The sequence below is a fragment of the Sardina pilchardus genome, chromosome 6 (assembly GCF_963854185.1).
Source record: "Sardina pilchardus chromosome 6, fSarPil1.1, whole genome shotgun sequence".
Classification (NCBI taxonomy): Eukaryota; Metazoa; Chordata; class Actinopteri; order Clupeiformes; family Clupeidae; genus Sardina; species Sardina pilchardus.
Window position 1 is genome coordinate 26,961,864 of NC_084999.1, and position 17,452 is coordinate 26,979,315.

The 17,452-nt window shown below is 42.1% G+C and overlaps 1 protein-coding gene across 7 annotated transcripts; it reads left to right on the top strand.

The window, feature by feature from the left end:
* The first annotated feature begins 1,777 nt into the window (after positions 1-1,777).
* tcea3 (transcription elongation factor A (SII), 3) lies at positions 1,778-16,230 on the top strand. 7 transcript variants are annotated; one of them, XM_062539256.1, is made up of 25 exons: positions 1,778-2,018; positions 2,808-2,870; positions 2,988-3,093; positions 3,199-3,307; positions 3,593-3,760; positions 3,845-3,946; positions 4,450-4,539; positions 4,701-4,817; positions 4,937-5,005; positions 5,372-5,455; positions 5,945-6,022; positions 6,234-6,311; positions 6,581-6,670; positions 6,962-7,039; positions 9,522-9,581; positions 9,758-9,823; positions 10,077-10,145; positions 10,237-10,299; positions 10,553-10,630; positions 11,424-11,584; positions 12,298-12,353; positions 12,547-12,702; positions 13,980-14,126; positions 14,336-14,407; positions 14,775-16,230. In XM_062539256.1, the coding sequence occupies exons 1-25, from the start codon at positions 1,938-1,940 to the stop codon at positions 14,781-14,783; spliced, it is 2,250 nt and encodes a 749-aa protein (XP_062395240.1). In that variant the 5' UTR covers positions 1,778-1,937; the 3' UTR covers positions 14,784-16,230. The 7 variants fall into 7 exon arrangements, with proteins under 7 accessions (XP_062395240.1, XP_062395241.1, XP_062395242.1 ...); XM_062539257.1 differs by having other exon boundaries at positions 4,701-4,787; XM_062539258.1 differs by lacking the exon at positions 6,234-6,311.
* Positions 16,231-17,452: the final 1,222 nt, after the last annotated feature.

Sequence of the window (17,452 nt, forward strand, 5' to 3'; positions counted from 1 at the left end):
CTTTGATCAACTAAACAAAAGACTTCCTGAGACCTCACTACTGAGTTGCAGTTGAGTGTTTAAATGCCTTTTCTCTGTATCCTGCACCTGTGCACATTATTGTGAAGTTTATCATGACAAATGTGTTAGACACCCAGTGAATAGAGAAAGCACATAAGCTATACTATACTTCATTAAGCATGTAACAGATTTCCAAAAATATTAATTAGAATGCATCAATAGGCCTACATCAAAACATGCAAACATGCATCATTTTGCATCATCAAATTGGCTTACATGCAAACAGAAGGTAATACATGTTGTCATAACAACTCTGTGGTGTATCTACAATAAATTGTTGTGATGATTATATGAGGGTCATTTTGATCAGAGCCGTATGGTGATCTATCTACGGCTCTGATTTGGATGGTTGTACAGCACCCTCTGTTGGCAGTACAAGCAATGTAGGCCTACTAGTACTGTACATGGATGGCAATTATTCTAAACGGTAGGCTAATACATATTCCACACAAACATTTAACAACCATCAGCATCGAGAGTCAAATATGGAATTGCATATTTCAAAGGAAACACTGACATCAACTTAAGGACCTATATAACGAGCAACGTGTCATGCCCTCCACATGCTACAAACGCCAAATTAAACGTATGTGGACGTAGTGCGTCGCTTGCAGCAGTTCAAGTTGTCGGGTGTAAGATTATGATCAATGGTCTCCACCACACACAAATGTTAGATAGATAGGCCTAATCTAATTGTTATAACGACATATTGAATTGAGTGTATTATTAGACCTACATTAATAGATAAAGACTCCACTTGGCCAACAACTTTACTTCATACCATACCACTCACATGTCTAGGTTTTTCATTCTTTCTGCGCGCCAAAACACACACTTCCACCCGTCCGCCGTCTGTGGCGCTCTTGAGGTCTCGATGCTACTCGATGCACAGTTGCTTCCCCAAAAATTTAAGCTAAGTGACCCGATTTCTTAAAGGTGCAGTTAACAGATTCACTGCTGTTTTTGTAATTGGAATTGTTCAGAAATTCCATGTATATCAAATTATATTCCAATATCTCTGATTATCCAGGCCGTTATTTTAATGAAAAGCAAAATGTGACAGATGTAGCTATATATGATAGTCTAGTAGTAACTCATTGCATTAATTTATTTTGACCTCAGAATAACATATCAGAGCACAGTATTAGAAAGCAACACAGCTACAGCCTAATATACTGCCCACAGAGATCAGTTATTTAGCCAAGCGAAAATAATGCTGTTTCTCTGTGTGATAGGCCTATAACCTACGTTTTATTTTCTTTGACCAGTCTTAAAGCCCCTCTATTTGGTTTATTCGATGCTCCTGTCCTGATGAAACATTAACTTCTGACCTTGATACACTCATATAAAGCATTTCGCAATGTCAGTATAATTTCTGATCTTCATAACCTGCCTCTAAAATGTATGCATATAAATGTATTATTACATTGTTTCATAATCTAAGTGCAGGACACAATAACCAAAGTATTTCATGCATATGATAGGCTACATACCAGACCACAGTAAGAGCTGTGCCCTAGATCCAACTTCACACATACGATAGAAGTATCACAGAAAAGTTGAAATAATCATTGTAGGCTATGCAAGTAAATGCCAAATAGCCAATAGAGAAAGTCTATATTTTATATTTGAGTGCAGTCATATGGCGGGTAGGCTACTTTGCCATAGGTATTTTGACCAGATGGTTGAAAATATCCGACTGTCCTCTTTGCGTGTCGCTGCCGAGGGTCCGCCCCCTGGTTCGAGGCACGGTGCAGTCACAAACAGCGTGGGATCAATACTTCGTACATTTCGTGTGTTTTTCTTGTTTTAATGTCGATAAATTCAAGTGAAATTAACTTATCTACACATTTTCCATTATATCCAACGCCTCATACATGTCACCAATTATGGCTCGAGAGGAGGACCTAGTTCGGATTGCCAAAAAACTGGACAAGATGGTGTCTAGAAATAACACGGTGAGAAGTTTATTTGGGAGCGCATGTTGCAGCGCACGCTGTGTTGTATCTTGTGTGTAGCCTATACCAAGTGTTTAGAGATTCTGTGACCTTTAATGGAAGCTAGAATTCTGGTGCAAAATTGTCGCGAATTATGGTCGTGTTCAGAAATGCAACTCTAACAAGCTCGTGAATCTGTCAAGTAGCCTACATTAGTGAGGTAAACCAGGCTGTTGCTGTGCTCAGTACGAGGCTACGAGGCTCAAATGCTCAACAGGTGTTCGGCAAGGGATTGTTGAGATTTGGCTTAGAGCTTGATTGCGCTTCTGTTTGGGAAAGCCAATGCGAAATCCGACTATAATCTTCATATGTTTGAAGCGTGTAATATGAAGATTCATTTTATTGAGACCTACTTCTAAAACATGTAAGTGGAACAAGGTCGTATGGGCGGGGCTTAGAATACTACTGTCAACATGCCAGCTGTCAAACGAAGCAATGAATGTTTTCAAGCAGATTTGACGCAGTCAACTCCATAACACGCATTGTAGGCCTAACTTGCTACAGTAAGATAAGGATACGCCAATTGCCATTAACCTACTGTTATCGTAGGCTAGGCCTACTCGATAATAATTAGGCCAAGTAGAATTACTTTCGTGTGACAATCAAGCTACAGTATGGCGGGAACGCAGTAAATAGATCATATCGCGTTACCAAACATTCTATTTATTATTGTCCATTATTCAAAGTTTCTTTCGGAATAAGTTGTCTCGATGGGAAGGGATACTTAACGTAGGCTACTTCTCTCTACAGGACGGAGCCTTGGACCTGCTAAAAGAGCTGCAAAACTTCAACATGACCCTGAAACTGTTGCAGGTACAGACGTCGTATACTTTCTTAGAGTACACAAAAGGCCAAACCTATCCTACGGGTAGACTACTTACACAGTTCAACTCAACCACATTAAGCATTCTTGTATGTTTCTCTGTCAAGGAAACAAGAATTGGCATGTCTGTGAATGGAATCAGGAAGCACTGTACTGATGAGGAAGTTATTGCACTTGCAAAAATCCTCATCAAGAATTGGAAGAGACTTCTAGGTAAAGTTTTGCAAAGTAATTGGAGAGTAACACACCGAAGATCGTTTCTTTGTCAGAGCATTGTTTTGCCCCCAAATGTAATACCTGGACTCTGAACCATTTTAGAATCTGCCCAGAATGAAAAGGCTGAAAAGTCAGAGTCAATAAAAAATGGAACAGAGGTCAGCAAAACACCAGGAAGCCCCGTCAGGAGCTCGTCCGAGGAGGAATTTGGGTAAGTTCCCCAACATACTGTACTGCACACATACAGTAGTCTACATACAGTACACACTCCGACCCAAGGCTGACCTCTCGCCTTCATAGCCATGGTGAGCCAGGGCAACTGATAACTGAAGTGAAACTGAAAGCTATTTGGTGAAAGTTATGTGAGGCACTCTAACCTATTGCTCATGCAATAAAAGTCAATATACCCTTTGGGAAGGCATTTCATTCAGACATGGGTGAAGATATATACACACAAACACACACACACACACAAACTTCTGTGTCTCATGGTTAGCCATAGGGGGCCTAACGCAGACTTGAAACCAGATTCAGACTTGCTGAAGAAGCACGTTGACAGGAATAAGAAGGACAAACATGAGGACGATCAGCAGAAACCCAAACGGCTGTCGGTCGATGAGGGCAAAGCGCGACCTCCGGAGGTGCCCAAGAAGGAGGCAGAAAGGTGAGCGACGCCAGCGGGTCGAGAGCTCTGGTCTAGTGGCTGCTGAAGTGGAGCACTCAGGGACTCACTCTCTCCTCTGTGCAGAAAGGACGTCCTGAAAAACGGCGTTCTCCACTCCGCGCATCCTCTTCCGCCCACTCCGCCTCCTCCGCCCCAAAACCGACGTCTGGAGATGATGAGAGAGAGGTCAGGATGTCTGTCAGTGGCAAAACAGTGTGTGTGTGTGTGTGTGTGTGTGTGTGTGCATGTGCCACTTAGTGTGTACTGTAGTTTTCTGTAATGCCTGGTTGAAGATGGCATCAGTCAAATTGACAAGAGATGGACAGCAGTGGTGTGTAGCTAACATTAACCAACTGCGGTTACGTGACTGGAAGACGATGGCTATGTGATGAAAGTAACACCTTTTTATGCTGCTTGGATTGGCTGGTGTGTAATGGCTTTTCGTCAGCTTGCAGTTCGATGAAGTGAAAAGCCTCTCACCCTGATAGGCCTGCATACTGCAGGGTCTAGTGGCATGGAGTGGTATTGCTGCAGCACAATCCTGGATGGGAATTAATCAACTGTCTTTCGTATCTTTCGTTCAGCAAAACAGAGTGTAATGGCATGGAGTGGTAATGGCATGGAGTTGTATTGCTGCAGCACAATCCTGGATGGGAATTAATCAACTGTCTTTCGTATCTTTCGTTCAGCAAAACACTCATGGATGAACTGTTTCCACCACCGCCTCCGATTCATATTCCCAGACGGCCGTCAGCTGAGTCAAGGAGAGAGAGAGAGAGGTCAGGGGTGAAGGCATGGTTTGGTGTGGCTGCATGTAGTGATGAGGAACATTACAGGATTGAGAACTTCTGGGTTACGACCGTAACCTCGACTCCCTTAGCAGGGGACCAGATCTAGCTCTTGAATTTGATTTTGTGCACTTGACATTTTCCCTGCTCAGGAAAGCTCTGAACGAGACCACATCATCATCTACAGCAAATCCTGCGCAGCCTCTCAGAAGAGCATCTGTAGATATGAAGAAGGACAGGTCAGAGTCAGGCGACACACACGTGTTCCTGTACGCATGTTTGATATCCAGAATTGTTGCACATATCTTGTTTCATTCATTCATTCATTCATTCATTCTTATTACTACAGTACGTTCATTCATTATTTCATTTATGTATTGACGGTCAGACAAGACAATGGAAACTCACACCACCCAACTCCAGCCCGACGACCGTCTGTGGAGGTTAAGAAGGAGAGGTTAGACAGCCAGACTGTATGCTTGCTTGGGCCATATCACATAATAGGCCATACTGAGTTGCTTGTATGCTAAGGGTCCTCTTCAGGAATTATTTACTGATTCAGATTCTGCACTTGGAGATTGTGATGAGATTGTATGAGATCGATTGCTTGCTATTCCTGAAAAATCTCTCACTCTGGTGATTTGAGCTGAAAGTGTGAAGTGTAAAGGGTGTTTGACTTGATTGACTTTTCTTAGCTGCGCTGGGCCTAAAACAAGAATTATCGCTTCGCTCCAGCATGCATCTGTGTACATCTGATTTGCTTCAGAGACATTGGTGGTGCCCCTGTGGTACAGTAGTTTATGTGCTTGTTGTGTTTACATAGAAAAAAAGAACACAATCCAGCCCCTCTTCGTCAGCACTCTCCCCCTCCTTTCAAGCGCCCTTCAACAGAGATGAAGAAGGAAAGGTTAGGCCATTGCATGCTTGTGTGTGTGTGTGTGTGTGTGTGTTTGGATTTTGAAGAGTAAAAGCAGTCACATCCCAAATTATGCTGTTTGGTATGAGCTGCTACAGTAGCCCTCTTTTATTTGTTGGTGGCTTGCACAGAGATTCACTGTCGTGTAGCCTTAATGACAATAAAGACTTGACTTTCTCATGTCTTGTTCTATCGTGAAGTGAAAGGGATGTTGTCAGAAAGGTAAATAGATAAGGATGAGGACATAACATCATCTGCTTACCATAGGTAACAACATAAGCTTTCATATTATTATTGCTGACTGCTCATATTTTAGCAATTTCTGATTAATCTGATTAATATATCTGATTAATCTTATTAATTTATTTCACTTTGTCTGGTTTCCTTCCTTTCTTTTTATTGGTATCATTATGTGTGTGCCTTATGTTCTGTTGCCTGAGGTGTAGGATGGATCTGTCTGTGTGTCTGTGATTTGTTTAGAAAAGAACCGCCGGACCCCAATGCTCCTTTCGCCCCTCTCCCTTTCCACCTCCACCCCCCAGCGGTGAAAAAAGAAAGGTCAGGACTCCAGAGAGTGTGTGTGTGTGTGTGTGTGTGTCTCTCATCTTATAAAACAAAGTCATTGGTTCATCAGAGGATGCACAGATTCAGGGTTCAGTCTCCATTCATCACCACAGTCTTGATAGATTAGTTGGTTGGAAAGTAAACATGCTCTATTTGTTTATTTGTTTTTATTTGGCCCATGGAACTGTGTTTATTGTTTGTTCAGAAAAGAACCACCAGACCCCAACGCACCCTTTGCCCCTCTGGCCCTCCACCTTCACCCTCCTCCCATGAAGAAAGTGAGGTTAGGCCCCTAATGGAGCGTCTGTCTGACCAAACGTGTGTCCACTGTAGCGCTAGAGGCATGCCATAGTGTAACAATACTTGAATGGGGGGTGTTGTTCTGTATGTTTGCAAGTTATTTCTGTTTTGTTGGACCTTATGTTGAAAGATTGTCTACATCTTCTTGACTTTCAGCTTTAAAACAGAGTGATTCGTTACTTCTTTTTTTTGTGTGCCATTACTGCATGCGTGGCAAAAGTTTGCATCTTTCCCCATCGCTTCTGTGTTCAGAAAAGAACCCGACCCAGACACCCCTCTTCCTCCTCTTCCTCTTCACCCCCATCCTACAAAGCACCACGCGGAGGACGTTAAGAAAGACAGGTCAGGGTTCGGTCTGGACTGAAGCTCTCTTGCTTGCTTTCCACACATATTAAAAGTCTTAACAGTAGCATTGCCTGGCTAGACTTTCGGGCGGTGTCTTGTGGTGCCATCAGTATTGGTCTAAACCGGAGAAAAGTACTGTACTGCTGCATAGACCATGTTCATACTTAAGAGTCTTAATTGCAGTGCCTTCATTGCATGGCTTTCCATAACAAAGACTTCACTTTCGTTACACCGACCACTCTTCAAACTTTTCAACATCATATTTTCAATGGTTATGTCTCTTTCTAGAACACATTCTAGAAAAGACTCAACAGACTCCAAGCACCATGCTCAGAAACAGTCGTCTGGTCACTCAAAGAAAGACAGGTGGGAGTGTGAATATATTTGCGAGTTGCTATTGCATGAACCTCATTTAACATGGCAGTGTTACACAGGATGTGTGTTTGTGTCTGCATGTGTTCCTTCCATTACTGAATGTGGTTTTACTGAGTAGCATAACTTGATTTAGTGCAAAATAACTGCAAAATAATGTGCACCAGTAGTTTCAGGTCCTGTCATTAGTCTGCTTCAATAGCCGAGGTATGTGTAGAGGAAGTGAAAATGTTCTGTGCTGCATCTGCTGATCAGCCATCAGCCATAACAGTATGACCACTGATATGATGATCTCATGAGCTCTTGGCAGTAGCTTTGACTAGGGCCAGTTTGCCATGGCTAGAGCTGTGCACCTCCAAAACGGCACCTCTTGTGAGGTTCCCGGTCTGCAGTACTTATTCAATGTGGTCCAAAGAAGGAAGCCAAGGCTCACTGATGTGTCTGGAGACGGAGCAAAGGCTGGCCTGTGTGCTCTGATCCAACAGATGAGTTACTGTAGCTCAAATTGCTGACAAAGCTAATGGTGGTCATACTCGTTCTGATAGAAAGGTGTCAGGACGCATTTAGCCATCGCAGTTTGTTGTATACAGTATGGGGCTGTGTTGCCGCAGACCAGTCAGGGTGCCCATGCTTGCCCCCTGGCCACTGCCTGACGTGCCAACGACGGGCACATGAGCATCAGAACTGGCCCAGGGAGCAATGGAAGAAGATGGCGTTGTCTGATGAATCATGGATTCTTTTACATCACATGGAGGGCTGGGTAGGTCTGTGTCGCTTACCTGGGAAAACCAGGACGCACTATGGGAATGCGGCAAGCCAGTGGAGGCAGTATGATGCTTTGGGCAATGTTCTGCTGGGAGCCCTTGGGTCCTGACATTCATGTGGATGTTCCTTTGACACATAACATCTACATACTGTATGCATTATTGCAGATCATGAACACCCTTTCATGGAAAAGGCATTCCCTGATGACAGTGGCCTCTTCCTGCAGGATAATGTGCCCTGCCTCAAAGCAAACATGGTTCAGGAATGCTTTTAGGAACACAACAACATGTTCAAGGTGATGACTTGGCCTCCAACTTCTCCAGATCTCAATCCATCTAATCGAGCATCTGTGGGATGGGCTGGACAAACAGGTCCGATTCGTGGAGGCCTCACCTTGCAACCTACAGGTTTTAAAGGATCTACTGCTAATGTCTTGGAGCCAGATACCACAGCACGCCTTCAGAGGTCTAGAGGAAACCATGCCTTGACGGATCAGGGCTTTTTTTTGACGGAAAAAGGACCTTCACAATTAGGCAGGTGGTCATAATGTTATTGCTGATGAGTGTAAATACTCAAAATCATATACAGTACATGTGTTTAGATATTCAGGAAGACAGGGAACTTCATGGACAGATTTGATGGACATTGTTTGTACCTCAGTATTCAGCTATATTTCCACAACATGACTTTGTTTTTTTTGTTTGATGACCAGTCATGCACATGTAGCAGCTGGTCCTTTGGTCCTGTGTTTGTTTCATTGGTTAAGGGCACTCACTGCTGTTGCTCCTTTATCAGGCAAATGCAACCACATGCAAAAGTGTGACGATTAGGGACTGCACTGTACTGTCGCATGCGCAGGAATGTTGCTCATCACTGTTCACATCACTGTCCCTTCGTTGTTGTTGTTTATTTTTTTCTACAAGAAACCCTCAAACTGCTTGTATACATTACTACAGGAGAGACATGTTTGCAATTGAGTTGCACACTGAATCTTAAAGGAGAAATCTGACAATTTTTCACATAGATCTGCGTTTCTGTGAAAAACCTTGAAAACAATCGGTGTTACAGGTACCTAGCTTCTGCAGGCAACACCTATAGCAGCCTAGCCTGGCACGCCCTCCCAGTGACGCAACGCCTTCAGGCTTTTGCTGCTGGTCTGGTCAACTGCTCATTGAGAAGGATTTCTGAGTTCCCGAAATCTGCGGAACTGCCCCCTTTGGTCGAGAACCAATCAACTTTGAGCAGCTCCAACGGCTCTGGGTATAGGCGTGTTCAAGGCAGAGGAAAGAGTGTTGTTATTGGTTTAAACTCGGCAAACCGCTTTCTGACATCTACCAGTAGCAAATCGAGGCACTTAAAGGAGGCGGGTCAACCAGCGCTTGCTAGAAACCGTGTTAGCACAGGCTGTTGGTCAGACTAAAGTCTCGCAGAGCCTTTGAAAGTCGATGGTAATCAGGCTAATAGCAGCCAGGCTGCTTCAGAGCTTCACTCAGGGTCTCACATTTCCGCACCGACAGTACTGAGAAATGAAGATCTATGTGAAAGATATCTGGATCTCTCCTTGAAGAGTCCTCTCCCCTCTTGTTTGTTGCATCCTTGCTGGTAGGACAGCACTGCATGCTGACTTTGCACATGAATGGTGCCGTGTTCATCTGTTGGAGTTTGTTTCAGAGCAGGCTTCAGAATTGATGAGTTTATGTTCCCTTCACAGAAAAGACTCGGGGGACAATAAACCTCACAAAAAGCCCACTGTGGAAATCAAAAAAGACAGGTTGGGTTTCTCTCTGCTGTGACCGCCAACTGTGTGGCTATAGTAGCCTAGTTCACAGAATACAAATGAGAATGACTTAGAAATTTGCAAACAAATACCAATTTTAATAATGCATGAAAACCACACGGTCTTTCAACAAATGGTTTTCCCGCAAATGTTCTTCCGAATTCTTCCAGGAAAGACTCAACAGATTCCAAACACCAGCCCACTAAGAGGCCGAGCCTGGATGGAAAGAAAGAAAGGTTGGCATGGAAACAGGCATCTTGTGGAGAGTCTGTGCTTAGTGCCTAGTATTATCTGGAGGAAAAAACACAAAACATGTCTCATACAGACAGTGCTACTTTTTTACCTACCTGCCCACCTACCTTCCCTTATCACTGGGGAAGTCACTGATGTAACCTTCATACTATTCATGATACATGGTCTTCACACCTCTGGTTTTGCAGCTGTAAGCATGTATTTGAGTTTAGATGTTATTTTGTCTTGTATTTGTAGGAGGGAGTCCTCTGAAGCTAAATCAGGTCATCATGTCAAACGACAGCTGAGCGACTCCAAACCTGAAAGGTAAATACAGTATCCCTACATACAGTTATATGTGTATTCAGTAGGTGCTTCATCATGAGAAATGAATCCATGGATTTTTCATGCTCTTCAGGAGAGACTCTACCAGCTCGAAATCTGGAAGTTCACCGTCGGCTAAGAAACACACGGGAGAGAGGCAAGTAAAGCTAGAAAATAGATAATGGAGTTCAGTGGTAAGCCATCAAATAGAAAAGGTATTCATGTTCTTGTCTGAAATGTGTTGTAGTAGGTTTTGTAGGCGCACAGCAATACAATTTCTTTCTCAAGCTTTTGTTCTGTCTTTTAGAATTGGGAAATAAACTGTGTAAACATTTCTGAGGTAGTTCATTGTAGCTGTAATGTGAATCCTATTTGTGCACTTGTGAACCAGAACTTGACTCTTTTAACAGGAGAGAGTCACATGGCTCCAAGTTGGCTCATCTCGGAACATTACAGAGGAAAGCTTCCACTGATAGCCTGGATGGACGGTGAGGAAAAACATTCCCCTTTATGTTTACACACTCTCTTTATATTTGTGTGTCCCATGACTTATCCATGAAATAGTTTTTAATTATGATATATATTTAGTTATAATTTATTTTACTGTTTATTATTTACATTATACAAGGGAACATCAAATAGCTAATTCAAACCACCTAACACGTCAAATAGCTAACAGAAACCAGGTAACACATCAAATAGCTAACAGAAACCAGCTACAGTACATCAAATAGCTAACACAAACCAGCTAACACAGGTACAGTAATACAGCTAACACAAGCTTTCCTTCATGGCAGTCAGTGCAAGGTAGGTTGCAGGGAGAGGCTTCTCAATCAGCCTGATTGACAATCTTTTTAAAGAGTCAGGTGGTTTAGGGAAACATTGGATGCAGTTTAGCGTAGGCATATTAGTATAGCCTAGTATACAGTACCAAATAGGCTGTGATACAGTATATGAATGAATGATAACTTCCACAGAGGTATGAAATGTAATATTTTTTTTATTTCATCTGTTATGGATTGAGCTTTTTTCGTGATTTGATTTATGTGTCTAAAACACGTTGCGTAAGCTCCACATACTGTATGGGTGAAAGAGTGCATAGAAATGTGCACCTTTTTCCGTTTATAGAATTTTTTCTACAGTACAAATCCTGACCTTTGTGGTGATAGATACATGTCTGCACCCCTGTGTTTTTGTGCATAGCAGCCTTTACAAATGGGGCCCCAGATTCACGGTCATTCACACAACATGACCGTGTCCTTGTTCCTTTTTGATGAATAGCAAGGGGAAACCGGACACCCCTAAAAGCCCCACCACCCCCACGAGCCCCATGTCACCGTCCTTCAGCTCCCCAGGGGGTCCACTGTCCCCTCGGCTGCTCACTGGGGACTCCGTCCGGGACAAGTGCATCGAGATGCTGACAGCTGCCTTACGCACAGATGGTAGGGCAAAGCTTTGTCATTTTCGGCAGAATTTTGTTTCGTTTAAAGTGACCAACGAGTGAATTTAGAAGGCAAGCTTCTGTACATGTAATATTGAATGTGTAAATCTTGTGGAGATTGGATATGGAGAAGTTATGGCAATAGAATGTGTAGACGTTCCTTCACTCACCACTTCAACTACTGTATGTATGTTGTCATGTACACTACTCACAAAAAGTTAGGGATATCTGGCTTTCAGGTGAAATTTATGGAAAATGTAAAAAGTTAAAATGTGTTAAAAGTAACAAGTTTAACCCGAAAGGCAAATACCTGTGACTTTTTGTGAGTAGTGTAGTTTGAGTTGAAAGTTTTATTTGAACATGATTTAACATCCAGGATCCCACAAACCGTAGTCATTATTCAGTATATTTGTTATCATGCAAATGATATTTAGCATAAAACTTTAAGAAATAATAATACTAATAATCTCACTTAATACTTTATCCACTTTATACTTAATACTTTATCCATGCTAAAGTTAATCATAAGTGGTTAAGGTTAAGGAATTAGTCTAAATAGTTGTGGGTTCAATTCCCACCTGTAGTATAATTTCCATACAGTATGTAAGTGGCTTTGGATAAATGTAAATTGCGTCTGCAAATGTAAATGTACCAAATACTGCACTTTGCTGTTGATCTGACACTGACAGCTGTGCATCTCTCTTCTCCAATCAGATGACTATAAAGACTATGGAACTAACTGCGATTCCATGGCTGCAGAAATCGAAGACCATATCCTTCTGCTGAAGTCCAAAGTCGAGATCACTACAACTCACATTAACTTGCATAGTTTTCCTCTGTTACAGCTTGTACAACTTTATCTTACAAACATCATTTGGATCAGCAATGTGAACTAGAATGTTACTTTTCTGTGATAATGTTAACGTTACAGCATTGCATTAGAGAACCTTGACCCCAGCCATACATGTCTATAAGGAGTTTAGGGCCACAGATATGAAGTACAAGAACAGGGTACGCAGCCGCATCAGTAACCTGAAAGACCCGAAGAACCCCAACCTGCGCAAGAACGTTCTGGCAGGTTCCATCGAGCTGCTTCGGTTTGCCACCATGAGTGCTGAGGTAACTGACAGCTGTTTCCAGATCAGCTCACGTAGATAAGCTCATTAAAGTATATGCATATGGGCCCCAGTCGTGGCGCGACTGGCTGGGGCACCTGCACCGCACGCCGGCGACCCGGGTTCGATTCCCGCCCTGTGGTCCTTTCCGGATCCCACCCTACTCTCTCTCCCACTCGTTTCCTGTCACCCTACACTGTCCTATCTGATTAAAGGCATAAAAGCCCCAAAAAATATCTTAAAAAAAAAAAAAAAAAAGTATATGCATATGGATATGGGATGGTTCACTACACGAGTGGGAAGCAGATTACACTTCTGTGAGTAACGAAAGAGTCCAAAGTCAAAGTTCCTTTTTTGGCCCCAAAGGGAAATTAGTTTGCAGCTGAGGTCATATAAGAGACGGACAGACATAAAACACTAATAAAACAAGGACAAACAACAACATGGCGGGATGCCATCAGATGTGTGTAATTCAGAGATTAAATGACGTAAATGACCTCATATGATTTGAATAATTGGGTCCTCCAATGCACAGTGCAATATAGCACAGCTGCCTTGCTCCAGTCTTTGACAGGTCATGGAACAGACTCTTGAGCCCCCTCTAGTGGCACTAGGCGAGCGGCATGAAGAACAACCAGCCTGAGCTACAACCCCAGGATTGTAAACATGACCAATAGATCTTTGAGATGCGGAATCTAGAGATTTTTCCTATGGGAAAATAACATGGCGATTTTGAATAGCACCTGTTAAACTGTTGCAGGGACGAAGTAGTCAGATGCAGACGTTTTACCGAACACACTTTTGCCCTCTGCCAGTCTATACATCTCACAAACAAAAACAATACGCCTGTTTTGGTCAGTCTTTGTCAATCTCACACGACCCATACTGTAAAAGCCAGCCCTTTCCCTGTTATTCTAACGAGTCACTTGCTGTAGCAGGCATCAAGATACCAGCTAAGAACTTTGTTTCTGAGAGCCTAGCTAAGATAGCAACACAGAACGACGTTGTCAGAATACCAGAAAGCAGCATAACGTAACGTTCAACTTTATCAATAGCTGCTCACAATTAAATAGAATTTTGGAAGTTGAAGGAAGCATGAAGGAAACATCTACGCTGCTTCAGATTTTGGCAAAACTAAGTTATCTTAGAAGGCAGCATTTCGTAGAAATATTTGATTCGGACATGCCTCGATGCCCCGCTCCCCTGTTAGATGTCTTAAAAGACAGCATTTTTTTTACCCTTTTCGGCCACAGCCACCATGTCCTCATTTCTGTCTTTCAGGAGATGGCCAGCGATGAGCTGAAGGAGCTGAGGAACGTCCTGACCCAGGAGGCTATCCGTGAGCACCAGATGGCCAAGACCAGCGGCACCACCACAGACCTGCTCCAGTGCGGCAAGTGCAGAAAGAAGAACTGCACCTACAACCAGGTATGCCACTCGAAAGGGCACAAGAGCTGCAACACCTGAAACTGGCTGATTGATTGCACCCTGTGCTGGTTGTCTTGTGCAGTTCAATCAAGCCCAGTAACTGGTACAACACACATGGCCTATGGAATGCATTGCTTCTTTTTTTTTTTAAATAAAAAAAAGGAGCAAAGAAGGCCTGGTGATAAAACACGCTCTCTGCCTCTCTGCAGGTCCAGACACGCAGTGCTGATGAGCCTATGACCACCTTTGTGCTGTGCAACGAGTGCGGAAACCGCTGGAAGGTAACGTACAGTACAGTAGACATGCAGTCAACATCCCTCTCCACAATAGGGAGGTCAGGAAGGCTCTAGGGACTCTGGGTAGACAGGCTTTTGTGTGTTTAGCCTGTTTATTTGTTTGTTTGTTTGTTGATTTGTTTAGCTGACACTTTTATCAGAATCAGAAACCTGGCCAGGTTTACTTAAACAAACAAGGAATTTGACTCTGCTTAATCCGCCTCCCTCTACTGTGTAAAGAGCATATCTAGTCAACAAAACAACAACAAAAGTTCGGCAAATATGAAGTCTCGACATTCATAGACTAGAGATATTATCACATTCGTAACTGCTCACTGTCTCATGTTGAAATATTTTATTTTAAACGTTTCAGTTTTGCTGATTGATTGCTGATTGGACAACTCCCAAGAGCCCAGTCAAGAGCCCCTTCTTAAAGAAGAGAGGACCTACGTCAGTTAAAAAAGTCTTTTGCCATATTACCTTCTGCTTGATATTTGTACATGACATTTTGAGATTCTTCATTTATTACTTATCATTTTAATGGTGATGATCACGTTTTTACATTCAGGGGAAGTTGTGTAACTTTCTAAATTGCTGGATTTGATAATTTATCTTTTATGAAATTGGGTTGATTTTCAGTGTATTTTTCAATGTCACGAGCGTCAATGAGGGGAAATTGTGAGTAGTTTCAGTTAAGATTCTACTGTATGAATACTGTAGAATCAATTAGATCATTTTACATTTTGAAAAGATACCTACCCATGGGGAAAAACAGATTCTGGTTACCATAGTAACTGATCCCAATTATCTTAATGGCATATCATTTGTAACACACCTTTAACTTCATGCACCCTTCAATTTATTCTATTCATTCTATATTTGTCACAGCAATTTCCTGTGTACTAGCTGCATTGTGTATTAAGCGAAGGACAGTGTTTTACTGTAACCACATAGCTGAAGAATTTTTGCAAAATCACACACACACTCACTCACACACACACACACACACACACACACACACACACACACACACACACACACACACACACACACACACACACAGATACATAGTATAGGATACAACACTTTAAATCCACATCTTTGTGTTGTTGTCTTGTACTACCAGCTGAGCTACACAAGTGGCACCACAAATACAAACCAATCATCCAAATGCCGTGAACTACAGTAGTCCTCATGGTAACCAGAATGGTCTCCCCTTGGGTGAAGGCTGTGGGATGTTGATGTCTGTGGGTACAGACGGGACAGCGAGAAGAGCAATGTCTACTCAGACAAACATTAGAGCTAATGAAGTACAGTAGATACAGTAGCAGCATTCTATAGACATTGGTCCTAACAACACGTGTAGGCTACACCTTGTGTGCAGCATTCTATAGACATTGGTCCTAACAACACGTGTAGGCTACACCTTGTGTGCAGCATTCTATAGACATGGGTTCTAACACATGTGTACACATGTGTTGATAGTTTTCATCTGACTCTGTACAAGATTTAGATTTTATATGACTTCATGTCATACTCATTTCTGGGTAAGAACCGGTGCACATTACCATTGGTATTAATTTAAAAGGTATTTAGTGGAGATATTGTTTTCAGGTAGTACAGTAAGTAGACTAGTACATGCAATTCATTGGCAGCTTTACCTAGTACTTAAATATGAACAAGACTGATGGGAATGTGGATTAGACATGCAGGAAGGCTTGCAGCAGAACAAAATGTTTTTTTTTAAAACGGTGTTGACAACCAACACTGTAATCATTTGTATATAGGCCAGATCAAAATTAAAGTGATTCTACATACAGTGACCTGTTCCATTTTGTTGGATTCAAATCATTTCAATTGTTAAAAGGTGTCTGTATTTCTCTCTGTATTATGAAATTACAATGCGGAAAATAGGTCAGGGATAGGTTAACAATATACAGCAGCTATGCCCTCCTATTTCTTTTTTTTGAGTTCACGTTTGCAAACAAAAAGAAAAAGAAAATAGGAGCAAGCAAAACGCATGTTTGGCAGTATGTTTCTCTGACCAGGGTCATGGAGTGCTATAAGGATTGTGCAGGAGTCTACTGTGCATGCACGAGTCAAGCAGGATCCATGCATACACTCCAAAGAATGCATTCAGATTGAAAGACCCTGGCGAAGACCATGTAAGCCTGTAGATAAGATGATGTGAGATGTATCTAAAGCCTGGTTCACATAATCACTTCAAATCTCATTTTTGCCATATCCATATTGTATCTACAGGTAGCTTGTTTTTTTTTTGTCAGGACCGTGAAAATCCACAAGATTTTACAAACCTGATTCAAACCATACAGGAAAGTGGTTTCGAATGTGATTCCAATCAGACTTTTAAATCCGTTTCAATCTGAATGTCGAAGTGTCTTCTGCGTCACTCACAACGTGACATGAACAGCAGAAACAGTGTAGATCCAGAGAGAAAGAAGTCAAGTGCGTTTAACATACAAGTGGTTGAAGCTTTGGTCGAAGTGGGAGAAAAGATGAAAAAGAAGAAAACAATGAAAAACAACAGTCTATGAGCAGATTAAGTGTCTGTTACCAATCTGGGGGAATTCATTTTGCTCATTTGTGGATAAGATTATGTCAGTATGGATCACTTGATTGCTTAATTGCAATACTCAGTGTGGATGGTCAGTCAGTAAGATCGGATTCTGATTGGATTTGGGTTGCAGTCTGAACAAGACTTAAATTATTTTCTATTTATGCTGTGCAGTGGACTGTAGTGAGTGTGTGTGACCGTGAGTTTTCCCTCCCAACTCCCAGAAGTGGTTTTAAATACACTTTTCAACCAGTAGATGGCAGTATTGATTATTTTTTTTTTAGATGTGTAATTTTGACTAAGCAAATTACTGTAAAACTGCTCCTCACACAGCCTTCATTTCTTTCAAGTATAAGCAACATGCATTGTTCAGCTTGTTGTGATAAAGCAAGAGGGAGATTATTGATTTAGTATAAAAACCCTGAATATGTTGTGGCGCTGTAGTTTTAAATCTTTAACAATCTCTTGCTGCTTTT

Excerpts from the sequence above, each read along its gene's own strand:
- tcea3 (XM_062539256.1), top strand. The coding sequence starts at position 1,938 with ATGTCACCAATTATGGCTCGAGAGGAGGACCTAGTTCGGATTGCCAAA. Across the intron at positions 3,094-3,198 it reads GAATTGGAAGAGACTTCTAG|AATCTGCCCAGAATGAAAAG; the intron begins GTAAAGTTTTGC and ends GAACCATTTTAG. Across the intron at positions 4,540-4,700 it reads TCAAGGAGAGAGAGAGAGAG|GAAAGCTCTGAACGAGACCA; the intron begins GTCAGGGGTGAA and ends TTCCCTGCTCAG.